Below are 22,481 nucleotides of genomic sequence, written 5' to 3' on the forward strand. Positions count from 1 at the left end.
CCGCACTCTGCTGGTCCCGCAGTGCAGACCTCTCCTTTTATACTGCTCTTTTCACTTTCACTTTCACTGTTGGTGACTGGCAAGGAATTCACTTCACAGTAAACTGCGTCAAAAAACTTGATGAGCCAACCCTTTGTGCAAAAAAAGTTGTTTTTCCTGCTGTGCTGCAGAATATGGCCGTTTGTTAGTTGGTTAAACTCACAAAGTGTTTAATCCGCATTTTGCTCATAAAATTAACTCTGCAGGTAAACTTGGCATTCCAAAATGATAAAATCTTCATCTGCCTCAGAATCACATTTTATTATCACATTGGTGCTGTGTCTGCAGGCTGCTTGTACCTGAGTGAATAACATCACAGGCCGTGTCAGAGTTAGCAGAAGGGGGAATATATGATTGCATGTGACAGTTGTTTCCGTGGATAGAAACGCTTAATCCATGTTTCCCCCACGCCATCATCAAGTTTGCCAGCAACACAACTGTGACAAACCTGATCACCCTGACATCTTGATGTCAGGACAACAAACTCCACATGTCATTCTCAATGTCAGCAAAACAAAGTAGGCGGTTGTGGACTACCGGATGCAACAGAGAAAAGGACACACCCCCGTCACCATCAATGGGACTACAGTGGAGAGAGTAGGCTGCTTCAGGTTCCTCTGGGTTCACATCAGCGAGGACCTGCCCTGGACTCACCACACCGACACCATCACTAGGACCGCGAGTCAGTGGCTTTTTTTCCTACTCAGGCACTGACTGTTGAAGGAAGAAGGCCAACAGGATCATTACAAACCCCAATCACCCCAGCCCAACCAGTTTGTGGCTGCCCGGCAGATGGTACTGCAGCAGCTGGTCCCACACTACCAGCAGGCTTAGGGACAGCTTCATCCCACAAAAAGACTGTTGAACTCTTGAGCTCTCAAGCCTATTACTATGACACTTTAGTCACACTGCTTTAATATGCACAAATATCACGTCACTCTTTATTGGCACCCTATACTATTCTACATTATACTCCTGCCATCCCAAACAATACTTACTGTGCTGTATATACATATTCTACTCCTCGCTTATCTTGTGACTAACTGTTCAGAAAAATGTTTACATTTCATCAAATACATGATACATGAGATGTTAGAATTCCACCACCACAGACTGCTTCTCTGTCATTTTTGTGTACATGACAGTAAAAGAACTGTCATGACAAAAATAAATCCTTCCTTTAGAAATGGAACAGAGTCTTCCAGGATTTAAAAAACAGACAGTCATCCAGCCTGTTCCTGCAGTCAGACTCTGCTGTTTCTGATGACGTGCTTCCCCTATGATACTACTTCCGGGGCACGCAGCTAGCTTGGCTAAAGCGAGTGCCACCGTCGCCCCGTACGCTAGCGATGAGAAAAGAAAAAAGTGTTGCTTGAAATTGTCTCCCAGAGGTAACGTTAACTGTGTTCATCATTTGGATTGACTCCGCCTCACCGTAACCATGGTTACATGGTATCAGCGCGTTACTAAGCGATTCCGGCGCATAATGTGTTTATCTTGGAGTCAGACGCTGATGTTGCTCCGGTCAAACAGTTAATCCCACCCGGAAGACAAGCGACATATGTGAGATCAGCAGTAAATCTGCTGCTGGATAATAGGCAAAAAACAACGTTTTGTTTGCTCGCCCCAAGGTTTGTGTGGGGGACTCTCCGCGACCACTGTGTGCCCAGTGAGGCTAACATGGCTAATGCTTGACTAGCTTGTGTCTGTGTAGCTCTGTTTTCCTACCGGCGGAACTGCAGTATATTGACACATAGCTACCTCTTTTTTTGTATATATAGCAATAGTATTAGTGGCCTTTTCGTGGTAAGTTGCTGACACTTGCTGCTGATGCCCTTAAGGGATAAAAGTCCACGCCATGAACAGTGTGTTAGTATGGTATTTCAATTGAATGGACTCTAGTATGTATTGTTCTATTAGTGTAGTGTTCCTTTTAGTACAATGGAGAAACTCGGTTAATCGTTTGCCCGATAGCATGTGCAAAATCGTAAAACAGCCCGTCACAATTTCCTAAATCTCAGGGTGATATCACCAAATGTTTTATTTTGTCTGTCAGTCAAAAATCCAAAGATATTCGGTTTACAGAGATACAGAGAACAGTGGTTGTCATCAGAGGAATTAGGGAATGATCAGCACTTTTACTTCTGTTTGTTTGTACTTCATAACAGTGTAGTTGTGAGTTTTTTGTTGATCTACTGAATTGCTGCAGGATCCCAGACATAGAGCTGAAACTATCAGCTGACAGGAAGTGAACCACCAACTACCCTGTATGATAATAGATGAGTCTTTTATATTACCTAGTGTAAAGGTTCTCAGCTGGAGGTGTATGTATGCTGCTTATAATGTTTTAGACATCTAATGAGGTCTTAAACTGAATATCTGTTGGTTTGGGGCTGTTGGTCAGATGCTGAAGATGAGAAACTGCAATGGAATTTTTTTACAAGCTGCTTACATTTTGTAGACCGAATGATTCATTTGAAATACAATCAGCAGAGTAAAGGTAAATGACAATAATTGTGTTGCAGCTTGAATAGGATGTATGTTTGCTGGAAGGCATCATGTATCATGATCACATTTTAATCAGCTTTTGTCTACCAACTTTATTTTCTTAGCTCCCTTGCTCCCAGCTGCTGGCTAAGCACATATATCCACTGAGAAACATGACAGAGCCACGCAACCCAGGAATGTCCTCTATCCCTCAGACAGCCCCGGCGCACACTGACTCCACCTCCCCAGCTGTAGAGATGGACCCAGTAGAGTACACCCTGAGGAAGCGCCTCCCCCGGAAACTCCCGAAGAGACGGAACGACGTCTACGTCAACATGAAGACTGACTTCCGGGCTCAGCTGGCCCGCTGTCAGAAACTACTGGAAGGTGGGGGTCACAGGGAGATCTGTGTCCATGGCCTGGGTCTGGCCATCAACAGGGCTATCAACATTGCCCTACAGCTGCAGGCCAGCAGCCAGGGGGCGCTACAGCTGGCGGCCAACACCTCCACGGTGGAGCTTGTGGACGATCTGGAGCCTGAAGATCCTGATGAAGCTGGGGAGCCCATGACGCGTACACGTAACAACTCAGCCATTCATATTAAGGTTTTCTACCCTGAGCCTCAGTGACCTGAAAACAATTGTGTTGGATATTGGTTTTCCATTAGTCTTCAAGTCCTATTTATTCCCTCTTAAACCAGTCGACACACATAACATTGATGTCTGGTGGGACAGTGTGTGTGGGAAGACCTATAATTACAGCACTAGAGGACTGCAGAACAGAGCAGACAACAGTGTGTTGGCTGTATGTTTATCAGTGAACTGTGTCGGACCACTCCAGTTGAGACAACTTTATTTGACTTAATATATATTATGATCTTCTGTCATGAGTCTTGTCAGTTGCAGACTGTTACTGTTCCTTTTTCATATTGCATGTCATGAAGCAACAGTGGTGTTTGCCAGATGAAACCTCAGTGTGATTTGATAGCTGTAGAAATGGCTGTGCCAAATGTATTAGCGCCTTTAATTTTAACGCCTATGGGTCTGTGTCAGTGTTTACAGTTTCATGTCAGCCTGCTTTTATAGATAAAGATAATTACGAAAACTAAGGAATCATCAGTTTAATGTCAAACAGGTGTTGTTGCAGTTAATGTCCACTAGATGTCAGTAGTCTGTTTAAATTTGGTTTCAAATCCTTGAACTGCTGGTGGTGTTAATGTTCAAAAGTAATGGAAAAGACAGTTTTCAGGAAGATGGTGTATTTGATTTCTTGACAAATTTTTTTTGCTGCAATGTATCTTTAACTATTACCTCTGCATCAGGGGCAGGATGTTAGTAGAATAATGACACTCATTAGAGCCAGTGAGGTCTGTGATAGAAGCTTGTTTCCAGCCATTAACAAAGTGCAGTTGCTTCTTAACTCCAATGACGTGAACAAGGCAAATATAATGAATGAAATGGACAGACTTCCCCTTGTTGTGTTTCCATCTATCCTTTCTTTATACAAGAATAATATTTTGTATTTAAATAGCAAATTATGCAGTGATGGGACAAAACAACACAAAAATAACAGGAAAGAAAACATGTACAAACATCCTTAAAAACATCTCGCACTTGCACAAGATTTAAAAATCCGGAAAAAAACAAGGAAGAAAACTTAACTAGTCTGAAATAGTTGAGCATCCATTTTATAGGAAGCCTCAAGTTCCCAGGATCAACTGATTGCCTGCCTGCTGTTTGATGACGAACAATGGAGGGAGGGAAGAGACAGTGTTAGCGTCAGATGCTGGAAAAGCATTTGCAATTACAGGCTCACAGGATGTTAACTGTAAAGGCCAAACAGCATTTTCCCAGGCAGCCAGGCTATCTGCAGAGACTGGTTGAGTGTTGGTTAGGCAGCGACAAAAACATAGATGACAGCAAAACAGTTTCACAGTTCCCATGTAACCCTCCCCCCTCCTCCTCACTGAACTCTTGCTCCTCGTTCACTGTAACTGAACCTCTGCATCAACTTTTAAGTCCTTCATTTTATTCTTTGGAAGGGACATGCAGTATCAAAATGACAGCTATTTGTGTACAAACAAACGTTATAAAAAGGAAGATAGCAGCGTGACATTATGAATGATGTTAACAAACAGCTTTGCGAATGTGTTCAGTGTTAGACAAAAGAACATAGCAACTAAAGTCTTAAAAATCCAACACTGAAAATACAATGACTAGAGCTTAAAAGTAGAAAATATGTATAAATAGTAATTACACAACTCTTAAAAATATATTAAAATATTCATTGAAAAAATCCAAGTGATTAATGTTTCAGTGAGGCATAGTTGAAAAATGCTAAAGACTTGTGGCTTTAAAGGTTCATTCATTTTTGCCTTTTTGCAGTAGTACTGGAGATGGATGCTCTGTTGCAACCTCACAGTCCTCCATTTTCCAGGTGCAATCAATATTTTCTGTGTGTTTCACTCCATAATTTGCTCAAAAGAGGTTAGTGTGGGGGTCACACTCACTAGAAACAGACATACGCGCACACACACACACACACACACACACACACACACACACACACACTACGTACAGATCTAAACTTGCAGTCTGAACTCGCACATACAAAAGTGCATCCACACACAAAGTGCAAGAGAGTGCCAGTAGACCAGCTATTGGAGCAGTGCTTCCCATAGGCTTGTTTTTGGTCAGTGTGAGCTTCATCGTGTCCGTGCTTCCCATCTACATTCCAAGGTGCAATCATCTCCTGTCCATCTGAAGCCTAGCTGGGACTGTCCTTTCTTTTCAGCTTCCTCTCCTTATGTGAGGATGGCGGCGATCCTCTCCTTCCACACCGCTTCCAGCAGCCAGCGTGCAGGTCAGCAGTGCTAAGTCCCTCCTCTTGCCTTTGGAAACACAAATTAGCTTCGCCTTGAGTGGGGACATCAGCCGGTCAGCTGACATCTTGCTGACAAGCCTGCGCATCCAAAAGAAGGAGGCGCACTTTGCCTCGCAGGAAGTTGACGTGGACTTGAAGCAAATCTGCTGCCGAGGATACTCTCCATGTTCCTTCAAGCCCTGCTGCACTTGCTGGTGGGGTATATTCCTGAAAGAGAATACAAAGAAACATGTGGCTCTTGTCTTAACTTGGACAATTTATCTTTTTTAGTGTGACCTTCTCTTTTGAAGAAATCTCAAAAGCCTGCCCTACCATGTGCAAACAAAGCAACAGAAATTTGCATTGATTGATAAAATTATAAAGTTAAGCCTTCACACATCCACACAAATCCACCATAGAAACTTATCACAGAAAGTACTGAAAATACTCTTAGTATTGACAAGATAATTATATAATCCTCCCAGGCTTAGTAAACGTTGTGTTCTTTTTTCATCCAAAATGTGTTGTGTTTATCATACGTAAAAACCATGTTAACTGTTCCCAGTTAAAATGATGAAACGTATTTCAGTGACCCTTGAGCCTGGACACAGACTGCTCATTCAGCTTTAGTTTGTCTTTCCACAAGGCCTCAGTTTGGACATGCCTCATGTGAAAGGCTGTGTTGCCACAAGTTCAGCAGTCTAAGAACAAGTTTGTACAGCAGCTTCAGTGCCCGCAGCCTCGTCATGAAAGGCTTATGCTTAAACTTCTAGGGAATGTCCCATGACATCCCACAGTTTTTCTATTACTGGAGAAAACACCATTATTTCATTACAAGAAACTCAACTTGAGTTCAAGTATGACTACTCTACTTTATATAGAAGGCAAAAACCACATTGGCTGTGAAAACCTTGGCCATCCTTCCTCTAAAATGTAGTTAATGTAATTAGACAAGATAGATAATTAGTAACTTGATAAGATAATTAAATGCATACTTCATGAGTACATAAAATGGTAGCATAAGATCCACAGTATGTGGATGTGGACCTGTGTTGGGTACTTAGCAGAGGTATTGGTTAACTCTGCTGCTCTCAAGCAACAGGGTTTATCTAATATCTTGCTGCTGCACTTCCTGAATCACTCAAAAGCCAGTTAAAGCCACCTAGTTCAAGCTGTGAGAGATAAACCACTTAGAGAGGTGGGTGACAATGCTTACAAAGGACCAGAAATGGAAGAGAAATGGCTTAACTCAAGTGGGCCAACCTGATTAAAAAGAGTATAGATAATAATCAGAACATGAAAAACGTTAATTCTTCAAAAGGATTTAAAAAGGTTTAAACTATCCTTTCAAGCTTTCCCTTCACAGGGAATTACATTTCCTTTGGAATGAGCCAGTTTCTTCAAATTGAATCATATTTACACAAGGCTCCCAGTAAACACAGCTGCCGGCCGCTTGTTTTTGAATTTCTACGCGTGAACCTGCTGTCGCTCACCTGGATGTTGAGGCTACGCAGCACAGCGTTGATGCTGAGCAGGTTTCTGATGGAGTTATCTATGTGGCTGTGCAGTGCTGTGTTGGTGACTGAGGTCCGCAGCAAGCCGAGGGCCTGTTGTAAGAGCCACAAGCCAGACTGCACCTCCTGAGCTTGCTCCAGTGCCTTGCCAAAAAAAGTAAAGAAGGTAAGAGTTGAGGCGATAAGCAGCAATGAACAGGTAATTAGCTTTCCAATTACAAACGTACTGATTACACAGTAAAAGGCAGCAAATTTCGATGGACTTGGATGACACTTAACGTAAATCTGTTGTCAGTTGCTATAACCTTCAACTGTTTTCAGTGGCTACTCACATTTTTCTTCTCCCAGACATCAAACTCAACTCTGGTTTGGGGAACAGTGACAGACTCTGAGAGGCTACATCCTTCTCTGCATGACTTCTACGAAAACAAGAGAGCGTGTCAGTGTTACGATGCGTTTATGTAACGGTACGTAAACGTTCAGTATGAGTATGGGTGATTCCAGGACCACAATATCTCAGCAGCAAGCTCCACCTGCTCTTATGTCTGAGTGCACGCATACATTTTCCTCTTACCATAGCGACCTCTGTGTCCTGTGCTTCCTTAATGAAATGGTTCAGGACCCTCAGGTCACAGATTGGCCTCAGCGGGGACGGTAGGCCTGGCCGGGTCCACTCCAACACTATCAACAGCAAGGCAAGCAGTCCTGGCGTCACAGACACAAAGACAGTCACACAAAGGCTTCTGAACATCCAAAATGAATGAAGACAGACACAATACGCTTTCTGCAGCATGCCTTGAGGTACTGGTGTGAAATTCTCTCATTTTAACTTTCTCCTCATCGAGAGCGTCATACTTCAGCAAGACTATGAAGCACTGATCGTTTTTTTTTTCTCCTTTCTTCCACGCTCTTGTTCGTTACTTTTCTTGAGCTGTAGTTATTCAGAGATTTTTACCGCTTCACTCACACTTAAACGGGCCTCTTGCACTGAACGTTACAGAATAAAATAGCAGCGAAGCTGGCTGTCTTTCATTCGTTTCGCTTGATGCATGGCTGAGCTTTAACAAGTCTTCCTCAGAGACTCTCCTGACTCTGACATGTTTCCCCTCAACAAACCATTTCAAAGAGTATAGTACCAATACCAATATGCCAGCGGTCATTATCCCAGAGGTTTATGTTGCTTTTCCAGGATGCCTTGAACAATGTCTTAATAAAACTATGATGGCTTGTTTGTGGAGAAAATGCAAGAGGGAAAGCTTTCACTGTGCATGCATTTTCACTTTCATCAATACACGACTTCTTCTTCTTCTACTACCACCACTGCTACATCTGAACCATTTGAAGTGGTAAAGGCCACCTCAGCTGAAGCTACTGAGGGGAACAACTTCCAGATTTGTTAAACCAGTGACCCCTGTGACAGGTGACAGCCATGATTTCAGGATGTATTCCTGCAGGGCTAAATCTGGTCACGGCCAGCTCATCTTCAGAAATTATACAGTTTAAAGAAAACAGAACAGCCATCAACAAAGGAAATACCATGCATTCATTTTCAAACGGTTAGATATTTGACTGGAAACGATGCAAATCAATCCACAGTAAGGTTCTTTAAACACTGTAGATGTGAAAATACATGTGGTGATTCTTCCATGCAGCTCATGTGTGGTCTGCATATGTATCATTCTTATTTTTAGATTAACCTGTCTTCAAATACTTAATTCCAACCATTGTTGTCTTATGATCATCAGATCCAATGTTGATCAGACAACAAAGTATCTAAGAGAACAAATATGAATGTTGCAGATATCCTTAATAAACCTGTTTTCTGTTCAACCACTGTCAGGTCAGAGGTCTGTCTCAATTACAAAACAACACCCTTTGTCTGCGCCTTGCTTGCATTTACTGCCATTATCTGCATAAATTGGCTGCTCGAGGATCAGCCTTTCACAAACATGACAGGAAATATTATTTTTAGGGCTGTATCGTGCAAAGCCAGCATGACTCAGCACGACTGAGCGGTATCTCATTAATTAGTTTCATTCTTGCATTATGACACCTAAGGAACCACGTGATAGCCTCGATTCTGAACAGAAAGCTGCAGATTTCATGACAACGCATAAATGACTGTTTCCTGTTTCACCCTCACTTAGAGCAGGGTGGTTCTATAATTAGGCCATTAGTCAGCTTTATTCAGGAATGTAGATATTGCTTCCAACCTTTTATCAACGACCACGAAAGAAACTTCTAACATCCATTGAAATCACGCTCTGAACTTTAAGGATAGACTTGGCAATGAGAGTGGTTCTAGTGTTGTGGATCATGTGGACATCCAGCCTCGTTCCTCTGTGCCACATGCTGAATGCACTCTTTCACTGCGGCCTGGATGTGTGACGCAGGAGGATGATAAAAAATACAGATGATCTTCCCAGGCAGACAGGTCAGATACAGGCTACATTAAGTTCCCAGACTCCTAGACAACGAGCACAAATTGAGCTCAACTGCAAAACTGAGGGATAATAAGAAATAGCATTAAGAATTAAAATACCAATACTAGTAGTACAAGCAGCGGTCCTTTCAGAGGTCAATAGTATAATCAGATTAACCTAAATGTCCCCTATATGATGCCAATGTCATGGAGGAGATTGTCAGTGACACACAGGATCAATGGGTGTCTATGAAACTGTACATCTGACTCACACCACCCCCGTATTTCACAGAAACCTTCATGTGTGCACAGTGGTGCATGGTGTCCCACAACTTCCCAAGATACTCGTTGTTCCATGCGCATTAGTAACAGTATTGCAGCCTCCTTTTCCCCGGAGCAGGCATGTATAATCCCTGGGGACTTGCAATCCAGTTAATATGAACACACACACGACGAGACGTGCACAGAAATGGTGTCACCAGGTTTTTAACACTAACTAGTGTTCGTGAACGTGCATTTTCAGGGAGTCATTCATGAGGCTCATTGAAAATACTCTTAATGAATATGAGATGTAAGCGAGGCAGGGAATTAATACTGAATGGGACTAATTACAAAACATTTCACACAGGGAATAAATCCCACTGCACTGGGCTTGTTTTCATCCTTTCGGCTGCTAAGTGGACTTAGGACTGGGACACTGGTGAATTTACTGGTACGCTTTCATTGAATCACAAACTTTAAATCTTTGAGCATATGGTCTTCTTCAGACCTCCTATGATGCTTTGTTTATACAAGCCCCGGAGGTCCTTCTACATTATCGCTCCAGAGCAAAACTTCAAATCAACAGTGTGGCCCCAAGTATACCTAACATATACCAATTCATAAAGCAGTTTCAGAGGAAAAGCAATGTCTGCACAGACGGACTACGGGAACTCTTTCTCATTCACTGGTTTCCCAAAACGTGGTCACTTTTTTAAATAAGAGTGTATGACTCAGCTTATCTCTGACCCTTTAACCTCCGCCATTGCCTACGTGAGAATGCATCAATCTAAACTGTGCTCTCTCTCCACCCCCCCCCCCCCCCCCCCCCCCCCCTCTCTCTCTCTCTCTCTCTCACTCACTCACCAAGGTGGTGGAATTTGCAGTCCAGGACTGTGGCCAGACTAAAAGTTAACAGCTTTGTCTGCCAACATCTGCTGCCAAAACCATGTTGCTATTTTAAATTGGAGGCAGTAGTCGACAAGTGGCAGTGCTTTGGATAATGACATGCTTCACTCCAGGTATGTGACAGATGCGGTGGAAAGGTGGCCAGATGCTCACGTGAGATGATGCCTCTGACATGTGCTATGTTGGCTAACCATGTCAAACAGGTGCACTTGAAGAGCTCAGCAATTTAAACCAACTAGCTGGCGTCAGTACTGATGTTTAAATGGCACAGAGGGCTGACAAGGACATACTTTTTAAAGTACACCTCACTGACGGGATGGTTGCTTTGTGACCTCCTCTCTATTTTGAACGGGTCTTCCCCATGACAAAGTGCAGAGCTATCAGATGACACAGGTGTGACATCATTTCCTGTTCAGCTTTGCTGGAATCCCTTATAGCAGTCCGCCGTTGATAACCTTTCCTAGTTTCTGCTGACATATAGTAAGTATGTGACGACTGTGCCAAAAGCTGCACGTTCAGCAACTTAGTATCCTTAACTTTTCAGTCTGCTGTGTCATGCTAGAGAATGACTGAAGACACATTTTCCCTGTGAATAAGACAGAAAAACAGACCATTTTATCTGCAGTGGCTTACAGGAAACAGCAATCAATGCGTTTTTGGCATGAGAGGGAATCAAACCAAAAGATTTAGACCTGTGATCAACTCAGTAAGGTTCAGGACCAACATGATGCCTTGCATAAGCTTCAAAAACTGTCTTTTGGCAACTGAATAATGTCTATACAGCTCTGATTCTTAGGTGTTCAATGTCCATCACCTGACAGCATGTGGCTTCATTTAAAGGTGAATCTTTGAAATAATACAATACAATCGTGAAGGATGCAGAGATGAGTCTTAGAGCATGTAGGATGTGGAGTTTGGCACAACTTTCAGGAAAACAGGCATGGCCATTAAAAGAAACCTCAAACCTCCAGAGACGGATTAAATCATGTTAAGATTTAGTATTCACCCATACACATATCTGCACGCTACATCCATATGTGACCAACGTGACAAACGTGTAGTCAAATACCGAGCATACAGTCTAACGCAGCGCACAGGTAATGCACACAAAGGAACGCGCCAGACTAGAAAATATCCCAAGCGCTCTTACCTCTACCCGTTTTCTGCAACATTCGCAAACAGGTGCTGCATCTTTTAAAAACATTGTGAAAGAATTACACAAGTTTCACGGCTCACGTTAAGGCACCAGTCAAATCCACCGCGTCCAACATAAAAACAAGTGCGCTGGTCCCGGCGGCAGTCCGACCGGCGTGTAGGTCCGTATCAGAGAGGTCCGTGCTGCTGGCGAGAGCGCTCACCTACCAGGCTTTGCATCACTGCTGTGCTTTGGCAAAACCTTTTATTTACCTCCCCTAAGGATATAGCGATAACGTGATAGCCCGCAAGGACAGAGGACGCGCCTTTTTACGCACCACGGCGATTAAACATCAACCCATGCATGCAGCCCCGCTTTGCGTAAAGCGTGAAAATAGACTAGTTACTAAAGCCAGTGTACAGAGAAAAAAAATCATGAAGGCATGTCCATAACTCACTGGGAAACTCCATAGCGGTATCCGCATAGCCCCTCACAGGGTCCTCGCGGTTTGGCACATAGGTCGGTCTATTGCCCATTAATTGGAAACGAAGCTCTTTTGTGGATCTCCTGCACTTATCCGGTAGGTGTTTCTAAAAAGTGATGCTGTTTGATTTTTTTATTGATGACTTTGAAACTAAAGTTGCATTGTTTCTATGATGACAATCTCGACTACCTCCTCCCTTAAGGCAAAAATGTTTTCTTTCATTGTTGTCCAAATAATAGGCTATCCCTGTTTATAGAACATTTGGCCTAAAAAGTAAATACTGTCTCAAAAAAAGCCGTGCCGAGACTTCCCATCCATTGTTCGGTTCATTTTCAGAAACAGTCATTTCAGTAGAAGCCTATAGCATACTTACAAAAACTGATGTGTAAATAACAATAATATATAATGAAAGCTTAGTGCTGATTGTCAGAATCATTACGTTTTCAACACAGGGCTGTCAGTGCCATCCTTCACATGCCAGGGCGCATTCAGTGACTACAGTGGTCAAATGATGAGACACAGAAATCAAGCTCTGACAACAATTATTCCTCAACTGTTAACTGAAATTTGACTTTCAGATGAAAGATGTGCACTGATCGCAACAGATCAGTGACCATGTGTGCATGTCAGTTGTCGAACTGCGCGTCCGGTAAACTCTTCCTCACCCCGCGCGCGCACACAAACACGCACACGCACAACGTTTACAGCTTGTAACCATTCACAGCTTACACCTGGATGTCTTTACCCAGGCGTCAAGGTCAGAGCAAGACAGATTGCTTAACAACACGTGCTATAAGTAAGTAAACGTAACAATATGTTGTGATTAAAACATGTTCAGCTACACAGATGTGCTGAAAATACAGGACAGCATCTAGAGAGAGGAGTCAACAGTCAGACAGAGGAGAACAAAGAGGGGGGATCAGCTGCATACTTCAGTCATTCCTGCAGGCATCATCAGACCACACTGGACAACACTAATGGACCATTTCATTTTTTGCACATCATCTCGGAAGTCCTATGCAAACCCCTCTATATGGTATATTTTACTGGGAATTCATTTTGAATTCCTCCCACAATTTAGTCCACATCAGTTGATAGGATTAGACTGATCCGTCTATTATTATCGTTAGTGTTGTGAGCTGAAAAAGAAGAGCAAGTTAAACTTGAACCCACAATATATGCAGTGCCATGCAAAAGTTTGGGTGCCCATGGTCATTTTTTTTTTTTTTAATCTTTTACAGTTGGTCAGTCCACAGGACTTGTTTCCAGAATGCATCAGCCTTGATTAGATGTTCCTCTGCAAACATCTGATGGTGAATTTTGTGGTGAGAATGGGGGAAAGGTTGCACCACTACTGCAGAGTCTGCTAAAGCTTCCCAAGGGTCTTTTGCAGTCAGTCGGGGGTTTTAATTTGCCTTTCTAGCAATCCATCGAGCAGTTTCTCAAAAGGTTTTCTTGGTCTTCCAGATTTTAGCTTGACCTCCACCGTTCCCGCTGACTGCCATTTCTTAATTACATTATGAGCTTAGGTGGGGAACAAGATAATGAAGGTCTGAAAATGTTTCATCTTTAACTTTATGCCTTTTTGGCGATCAGTTCATCTTCTTGACCAGGGGTGTCCAAACCACCACTGTATGGTGAGTAATGTGCTGACTGGTGACAAATTGAGGCAAAAACATTAAGAAAGGGCTGTTAAAAAAATGAATGCAGATGCTTGTGAGCAAGACATGAGGTCTCACTGAATGATCTGTTGTTTGTGAAAATTATGCGGTTAATACACTGTGACTTTTGCAGTCTCTAGTGAGGGAATATCTTTTCAAGAATGGTGATCATCCCTGCAGTAGAGTTCAGAGACCACAAAGAGGCCTTTTTCAAAAGTTAAAATAGAAAGAAGAAAAGCAAAGGAAATGCAGGTGTAGTCTGTACAGGGGTATAAGGTGTGAAACAATGCTGTTTCTCTTCAGCCATGATTTTAAACCTCTGTTGAGAACATTTAACCTGTGTTGCATTTCAGCTCTGTGGGTAGACAGTTCCAAAGTCTGCTCCTTCTGCAGAGAAGACCGATTGTCCAAATGAGGTTTTGCACAGTGCGACAGTAACCATTTATTGAGCCCCGTGTGCTCACTCTGCTGCAGGGCTGGTATCTTGCAGCAAATCCATTAAGCAGGGAACGAGCATGACCATGTCGGCACTTAAAAATAAGCTTTCGTGGGTAGTATGAGTAATTAAACTGCACACAGCAGTGTGCACTGACTTCTCTATTTTCCAGTCAGTACCCACTGCTATGCTGAACACCAGCTATGCAAATTGAATCGGAAAAAAGGAGTGAAACAAAGGAAGATAATGGGACTTTACACTGTAACAAAATGTTCTTATCAAATCTATGCAATGTGTGAGAAGACACCTTCGTGGTCAAACAAATAGTTAAGAATCCGAAGACGTCTGAAACATTATTTCACACCGAGGCACACCTGAGTACACCTGGTCAATTGCTTAAGACAGTAAGTGTAGATTTTTGAAATGTCAGTTTTCCTAAGTTAAACTTTTCAGAACCTCTTTCCCAATTCAGCCATTGAAAAGAAGCTTGGTGCTTGCAGTGTTGGTTGTACCATAAAAAAAATGTTGTTGTTGGAGCATAAAAATTCGTTTAGTGTTTACCACACCACTACTACTATAGAGGGGCCATCCTATGCATGCAATGCATTCCAAATCATGCTGGATACATAGCATATTGCCAGATGAGCTGAACTGTCCCTTTGGCCAGTGTTAAGTAGCTAAGGCCAGATAATGTGAGATGTCCTCTGGTTGCTGGCCTGATGGCTAGCAGACACTTTTGCTTCTTCATCTGGAGGATATCAGTGCCTTAAGAGAAATATGTCTGAGGAACTACAATCTATCATAAAAGAAATGTGTAATTCTAAGACCACAAATGTTCTGAACAATTAACTACAATTAATTCAAATACTACAAGTCCCCACCCCCACTTGTGGAATCCTGCTTTTGCTAAAAAAAAAAAAAAAAAGACATTTCAAAGAACCTGGTGTGGCAAAATGACACTGACCCCAACCCAGGTACGAGGGGATTAGCATGATTTATGCTATCGAGCTGTGCTATCATCAAAGCAAAGTATCTGCTACAGGAGGATGCAGCCTATTACAAGAAATCAGTCCATGTACAGCTGGAGTATCTGAGTTCATCCATGGTAGCATTCTTAGAGTAGTTTTCTCTCAATACAGTTTCCTCGTGATCTAATGCAACAAACAGGCCTGGGACAAACGTAAGAGCCGGGATGGTATGACTGACTCAGTGCGCAATATTGCATTTTATTAGATTTATAGATGTGGTTAGATATCATTACAATTCAATTCCCTGCACATGTTTATGTCGCATGTCCTCAACTTGACCCCTGAAAGCCCCTTTGGAGCCAGAGGAAAGGAAATGTATTGAAATTTCCTGGAAGTCCCCTCTGTGTGTCATGGAGGAGGGGGTGTCTTCCACGGGCTCCAGGAGGCTTTTCCATCAGACAGGAAGAAAGTATGTTTGCATATGCATTACGAGCAGCCAACAAGCAATGTCAACTGACACACATAGCTCCACTTAAATGCTTGGAAACACTGATAAGTTATCAAGCTTACACATTTGTATGCTCACCATTTCATAAGCCCGTGTAAGGTGCATGTACAGCACGTGCGCATGCATCTGAGGGTAAAACCTAGAAAATTATTACAAATATTTGAACTACAAAAAGAAATTATGAACAATATTATCTTGTGTCTTATGTTATCAGCAATAAAGGATTAATCCATTAGCCTGTGTGATTATTGACATTAATACATGACTTTGTAACCAAGACGAAATCTCTATCAACAGTTCTGATTTTAACCTTGTTTCCCTTCTCAAAATGATGATGCTAAAATAACAAAAATGTGATGAGCTACGTGGAGGACTAATATTAATTGACTGCAATGTTTTCAGATATTTAAATATTCTCCTTGTAACTGAGGGTCATTCTGTACACATTGTTTTAGAAGTTTACATATTGATATCTATACTCTTTCTCTTATGAGTCAGCTTTAATACTACATGATCACCGCGGCGTTCAGCTGAAGACAGTGTTGACAGATTGTTGCACTGTTTGCTCAAAGGGCTGTTTGCTTATGTCTGAGCCAACATGAGAGAGAGAGGAGAGGGAGACAAGGTACGTGCTGCAAGCCATGCTTCGTGACCAGGGCAGGGGATTAGGGTGGGAGGTGAGGGATGTGTGGGGAGTGCGGGGGTAGGAGAGTCCAGTCACAGTGACTCCTTGGTTGGAATGGGACACAGTTATTGAATTTAGGGTGATTTAAAGTAGGGGATGAACCCAACTGATCTTTCCCCGTGCCTCACTTACACTGGTTCATATAAGAAGACAGCCAGGGGTGATGCAAACAATCGAACAATACGAAGGCAGTGCACCACTGTTACGTTGGAGTGTGTGTGTGTGTGTGTGTGTGTTTCGCTTTCTCATCCAGGTTTTGGGTAGCAGCCAGCTAGGTCTACTCCTCTGGCGCGACACGAGACAGGAAGCTGACATAAAAGAATAGGGGGGACTGACTGTGAGGGACACAGGAGCCAAGACAGGAGCCAAGACAGTAGACACTGACGAGGTCTGAAGTTATTGTTTCAGCTTACAGACATTTACAGTGACAAGAGCCTCTTATCACTCTGGTGAACTTACTATGATCCCATGGTGATGGCCACAAGTGTTGCTTGTGTTCCAGGATCTCATTTTATGGAGTTTCTGTATAGCCAAAAATGTTCTTTGTCAATGACTAAAGCATTTCACCCTATGAATGCTACAGTGGAGCTACTAGCTGGCCAACAGCACAGCACTGTAAAAAAGCCAGCAGGTGTGCAACTGTACAGACCAATTCTCTTGCAACTATTCCTGAAGAATGTAATGAGATTTGTTTCAACTTCCCTGGCTAACATTGGGTTGACAAGACTAAGGGCATGTCCCAGTTGTCACAGGTTGGTAACCATGCTAGCAGCTCTGGGAGCCTGTAATTTGGCACAGCTTTGCTTTGAGCTACATGCTACGCTCAGGATGCTAGCATGCTCACATTCCAACATGCTGATGTTTAGCAGGTATAATGGTTCAGCATGCTAACATTAACTCAGAAGCCAGAAAAAAGCTAAGGGACAGGAACATTTTCCCTTCTGACATAGAAATGTCCACCTTTTGAGGAAATCCATCCAATACTTGTTGAGACATTTCACTCAAAACCATAAATGTCAAACTGTTGGTGGTGCCAGAGGAAAAGTCAGGTAAAATCAGAAGGCTTCATCCTCACAGGTCCATGAATGTCTTCACAAAAATTTCTTGGCAATGTGTGTAGGATTTAGGTGCATCTCACAGTGAGGCTGCAGATTGCAGCTAACTGAATACTCCTCGCCTCATCGCTAGGAGAACCTACGGTGGCCACAACGCTTGTGAAAGGTGCTCTTTAGAGGCAGTGTTTGGTTTGTCTGTTCTGGGCTGATGTAAACACACAAACATTTCAATCGTGACCAAAGCAGCAGACACTGTTATCCAACTTTTAAGTCAATAGTCATTCCGAGTCCAGTGGTTCCAAACTCCGGTATTACAAACTCATTGCTTACACTTGACATCCTTTGCATTTCAAGTTCATTTATAAAGCACTGCTCTTCAAAGGACTGAAAAATAGCTGCCTTAAATAAAGTACCATTAAACCCTCTGGCACCACACTCCTCCCTTTTTCACCTTTGCCATCCAAGAATATGTCCCTAACGTCTTGCATCTTAGATATTTCTCTATTCTCCTGCTGCCCTGTGAGCAATGCTCTGGCTGTATCATCAGTTTTTTCTTGTATCTGGCCTTTCCCCTGTTGCCAAGCTGCCTTGTGTGGAATTTATCGTGGCCTAGCTGCCCCTAGCCTCACACCTTCTGCTATCCAATGGGCCTCTCATCACTTGTCATTTCCACTACACCCCCCCACACACACTTCTGGCGGTCGTGTCCATTATTTCCCTGAGTTGCTGGCCCCGACTGCACTCCCTGTATTCCTTGAAACGGTAGGTTTTACATTCATTCTCAACCTTTCACATCCATTTGTATTTTACATGGGTAAAACATCGGTTTAAAACATAAATAAACATTGATGAATTCTTTTTTACCCATATTCAATTGAATACAGTACAAAGACAAGCTATTTAATGTTGTCTGTGAAGATTCTCAGTCATCCAGGTCATGGTTAACCAAGGAGGATGGAATAAAGGGCGACTGAACTTGGTTGTAGAAACCTGCAAACATTCGCCTCTGCCATCACTTATACCTGTGAAGCCACTCAAGACCAGCCAACTCACAATTATGTTTTCCATTTATTATTTCTGAAAAATAATTTCTGAAATTTGTCAAAACTTGAGTCAGCTTCCATTCTATGGAGTCATTGGAGTCACATGAGTTTCAATGATGGCCCTTTTCAGACCCAATCATCACCTGTTAACAATGAACCTGTTTACCTGTGGACTTCCAAACAGGTGTTTTTGGAGCATTCAACAATTTACTCAGTCTTTTGTTGCTCCTGTCCCATCTGCTTTGAATATGTTGCTGGCACCAAATTCAGAATTAATATATATATATACATATCTAAAAATCAATGAAGATGATGAGGTAAAACATTAAATATACCCAGCTTTTTTGGAATCAGGGTTGTATATTACAAAGAATGTCTCCTTACATTTGCACACACTGATTTTGACTTTCTCTGAGTTTGTCTGCTTGGAATATTTCCATATTCATGTTAAAACTGACAACTTACTGGCAACATAAGCCTGACAGACAATGGAACAATTGTTTAACACCAAGTGATAATCTGATTACTGTGTGTATATGTGTGCTTTCGAAATTTAAAGCCACAGCAGGTGAAGTAAAACACTAAAGCATTATTCTGGGCTCAACATCTCCCTTGTGCCTCGCTCTTTTGTACCCTTCACTATTTGCACCAATAGTGGACAATGATGCAACCAATGCAACCTCCCGGTTTGGACTAAATCGGCCTTGTTTTGTATACAACTGTCACACCAGTCGCTTTCTTATCTAACCAACCTTGTTTTTTTTGTTACTGGAACAGCTCCACACATCTGCCTGGCTGCACTGTGAAGAAACATACGTCCCAATAGGTATGTTATCTCTCACCATAGTATTCTCTGAGTGTGCATTTCATTTTGACAGTACAAGTGATTCCACTTAAATTCAATTGTAGTTATATATATATATATATATATAAATGAAGACCGTGATACTTCCCATTACAAGACTGACATAGCTACAGGTCTTCCCTCCATTTGAATAGTTTCAATTCTTGCAGGAATGTGCATGGGTACCTGGTCTCAGACTCATATCAATTACTCAATAAAATTGTTGGGACTTCTTCCCAGAATAGGAGAACGCTGTGGACCACAGCTAATGCGGCCAAGCAAACGCCTGAGAGGCGAGTGACCCCAGAACCAGCGAAGCAATCTGTTGGGACAGGCGCATTTACCTGGCTGTCATGTGAAAGTCATTAGAGTCACATGAGTCAAGGTGAGGACGGGTCTTAAACTGACTGCAAAGAGATTTTCTGGACAGCCTTGTAAAATGGCACAGCCAGCTGGACTAACAACCCACACATGACTTTAACCACATTCAAGGTGTGAACGACCTGACAGTTGTTACATTTCAGGGACTTTTTGGATGAGAAGGAAACAGAATCTTCATGGACAGTGCTCACAGCAGCAATGACTGGGACAAGCCCTGTTTGACGAAAGGCTTGTTCCAACGCTGTCTCCTAGAAATTATGTTTACTTATATGCTACTCATTTGTTTTGCCAAATATTGTTTGTTTTGAAGGAAAAATAAGTGCCTCCTTGGATTATGTTCAGTGGCAGTGTTTTTCTGATTGAAGGAAGTGCAACATTGTTGTTGGGGTGAATGGTAGACATATAAACCCAGGACTCAGGGATTCACATCCTGAGCTCCGCGTGTTGTAAGATTTGGGCAACAAAAGAGCTTTGGTTAAGGCTAGGGAAAACAAAAGAAAACAAAAGAGCTTTGGTTAAGGCTAGGGAAAGACTCTAGTTTTGGTTAATGTAATTAAAACAAACACGGCATGCTCATGCTTCCATTTACATTTAACTGTTTGAATATTTTACCAGGACCCTGATCTTTCCTAAAAGACCACTTGCTATGAGTGCCTAAACATAACCTTGAAAAATGTTAATCCTGCTTTAAGTGCTGCACGCAGATATTGTATTGCAAAACCAGATATTGTGGGGAAAACAAATGAAATGCATTGTCAGTGAATGCATTAATATTCCAGGTGGCACTGTGCTTCCTCCAAACATTTGCTGTTGAAATTTAACAGTATATAAAAGTAATTTCATGATCAACAATAGTCAGAATGGTAATAAACCAAACTACCCTGAGTTACTGCATCAGCGGCCCTAATGTTGTTTAAAGTCAAAGCTGTCTTTGCATCCAAAACAGTAAGTTAATCTTGTCCAAGGCTGCCGCTAAAGTCAGCTGCCCCTCTCTGTGGCATATGCATGGGCTCTCAGTGATGTTAAGATTGTATGTTTGTTGATTTCATCCTTGTAGCACTATCAAGGCACGATATCTGTTGCACACTGGCGCAGTTTGCAGGGAACAGTAATGCAGAAAAGGCCATTAATCTCACCTCAGGCAAAGTGGCTTGTCCCATAAATAATAAAATATGAACCTTAACAATCTAGGAGGAACTTAATATTGGATCATTTCCCTTTCAATGTTGAGAGGCGCCAACTAAGGGAGACATCAAACCACAAACATAACACATTATCTGATTGGCCGTACCAAGACCAACACTTGCATCACACACTCCAGTGTCAGGCCTTTTGATATAACAACAGAGGAAAGCACTAACAACAAAACACAAGTGATACAAGGCAGGAGGTAAGATTGCCCAATGTCTTAACATGATAAAGATTGATACTTTTAATAACCATCTCAGTTGGCCAGCCATGGGAGGATGTCAAAATACTCCACTAAATCTGGATGGCTAAAAGAAAAAGCTCTGTGACAGATTACAACCAATAACTCAAACTGATTGTACACAATCTCCATTTGAAATACTGTATTGGATCAACTTAATTTATATGTAAATAAGTTACAATTTTCATATGTTGGGCATAATAAACTATGCCATTTACGATATTCCTGCTGTACAAGAGAAAAACGCTGTTCTTCGCTGATCTGTGAAGAAACACAAGAAGGGCCGGCATATTCTAGGTCCCGAAAGATCCTCTTTAAAATAGAGTGGTTTTCAGGGATTCCTGAAATCCAACAGGGTATTTGGTCTGTCACGTTTCCTCTCACGGGACAAGTGTTTCAAATGCAGACAGGGGATGTAAAGCACATACAGTGCATGGCTGCGTTGCTGTCCCATTCTTACGCCAGTGTCTGTTTATTCTAGTGTGCTTGTTGCCTCAAAGATATTTTAGGTTCCATTGTAGTTCTTCGACCTCTTTGTGGAAATTCCTCATGGGATTGTTTTCATGGCTACCAATTTTCATGGCTGAGTGAAAAACTACCCATTCTTCAGTCATGATGAAACTACCTGGTCTGTCTCAGACGAGACACACATTTGTAAACAGGATTTCTGTCCAAATAACTAAAGGAAAATAGGTTAAAGCCCCTGCTGTCCATGTTTAATAGTAACTCCAACAGATCATTTACAAATTAAAGTATTAAAAAAATGTAAAAAATTAAACCATCACTGTGAAAAGTGGTCCGTTTTGACTTGTCTGGCTCACTGTGCTGGCATACAGTATGGGATTGTTATATGATATGCTGACACAAGGAGTTTAGTTTGCAGGGTGATCGTTGTGTAGTTGGAATTATGAATGCTTACAAAAACAAATTCAGGTTCATTCACCCTCTTCCTTACATAGGGTTATTCAGGTCTATTGCTCAGTTTACACTGCGGCAGTTTCACCTCTGCTGCCATCATTTTCTGTCTGTAATCGGCAGTGGTGTGTGGGGAAACTTTTTTTCTGGTGGGTATAATGAAATACTGCCTCGAAAGGCCTCCAGAGTTCAAAGTGATCAAAAAATAAATCCCACATGCAACGGCTTTAAATGAGTTTTGTTGGTGCCTCTAAATCAGTACAGCCAGTGATGTAGCTTTCGCTGGTATTCATGGCTTCCAACTATACTTTTTTGGAATCCAAATTCCAACTTTTATGATGAGTCATGAGTAAAACAATATGAGACAGATGCTTTATTGTCAAACACCTGGTTTTGGTTTCGACAGTCCTTCTACCCACCTAATTATAAAATTGAAAAAAGGCTCT

At 42.1% G+C, this 22,481-nt stretch overlaps 2 protein-coding genes across 2 annotated transcripts; one reads left to right on the forward strand and one right to left on the reverse strand.

Annotated features, from left to right (window-relative positions):
* The first annotated feature begins 1,330 nt into the window (after positions 1 to 1,330).
* pop7 (POP7 homolog, ribonuclease P/MRP subunit) lies at positions 1,331 to 3,992 on the forward strand. The gene is made up of 2 exons (XM_041965064.1): positions 1,331 to 1,430; positions 2,652 to 3,992. The coding sequence occupies exon 2, from the start codon at positions 2,700 to 2,702 to the stop codon at positions 3,153 to 3,155; it is 456 nt and encodes a 151-aa protein (XP_041820998.1). The 5' UTR covers positions 1,331 to 1,430; positions 2,652 to 2,699; the 3' UTR covers positions 3,156 to 3,992.
* Positions 3,993 to 5,463: 1,471 nt separating this feature from the next.
* On the reverse strand, positions 5,464 to 11,663 carry epoa (erythropoietin a). Its single transcript, XM_041965418.1, has 5 exons — positions 11,642 to 11,663; positions 7,477 to 7,607; positions 7,235 to 7,321; positions 6,882 to 7,046; positions 5,464 to 5,616 (listed from the first exon to the last, which is right to left on the reverse strand). The coding sequence occupies exons 1-5, from the start codon at positions 11,661 to 11,663 to the stop codon at positions 5,464 to 5,466; spliced, it is 558 nt and encodes a 185-aa protein (XP_041821352.1).
* Positions 11,664 to 22,481: the final 10,818 nt, after the last annotated feature.

The sequence above is a fragment of the Chelmon rostratus genome, chromosome 23, assembly GCF_017976325.1.
Source record: "Chelmon rostratus isolate fCheRos1 chromosome 23, fCheRos1.pri, whole genome shotgun sequence".
Lineage (NCBI taxonomy): Eukaryota > Metazoa > Chordata > Actinopteri > Chaetodontiformes > Chaetodontidae > Chelmon > Chelmon rostratus.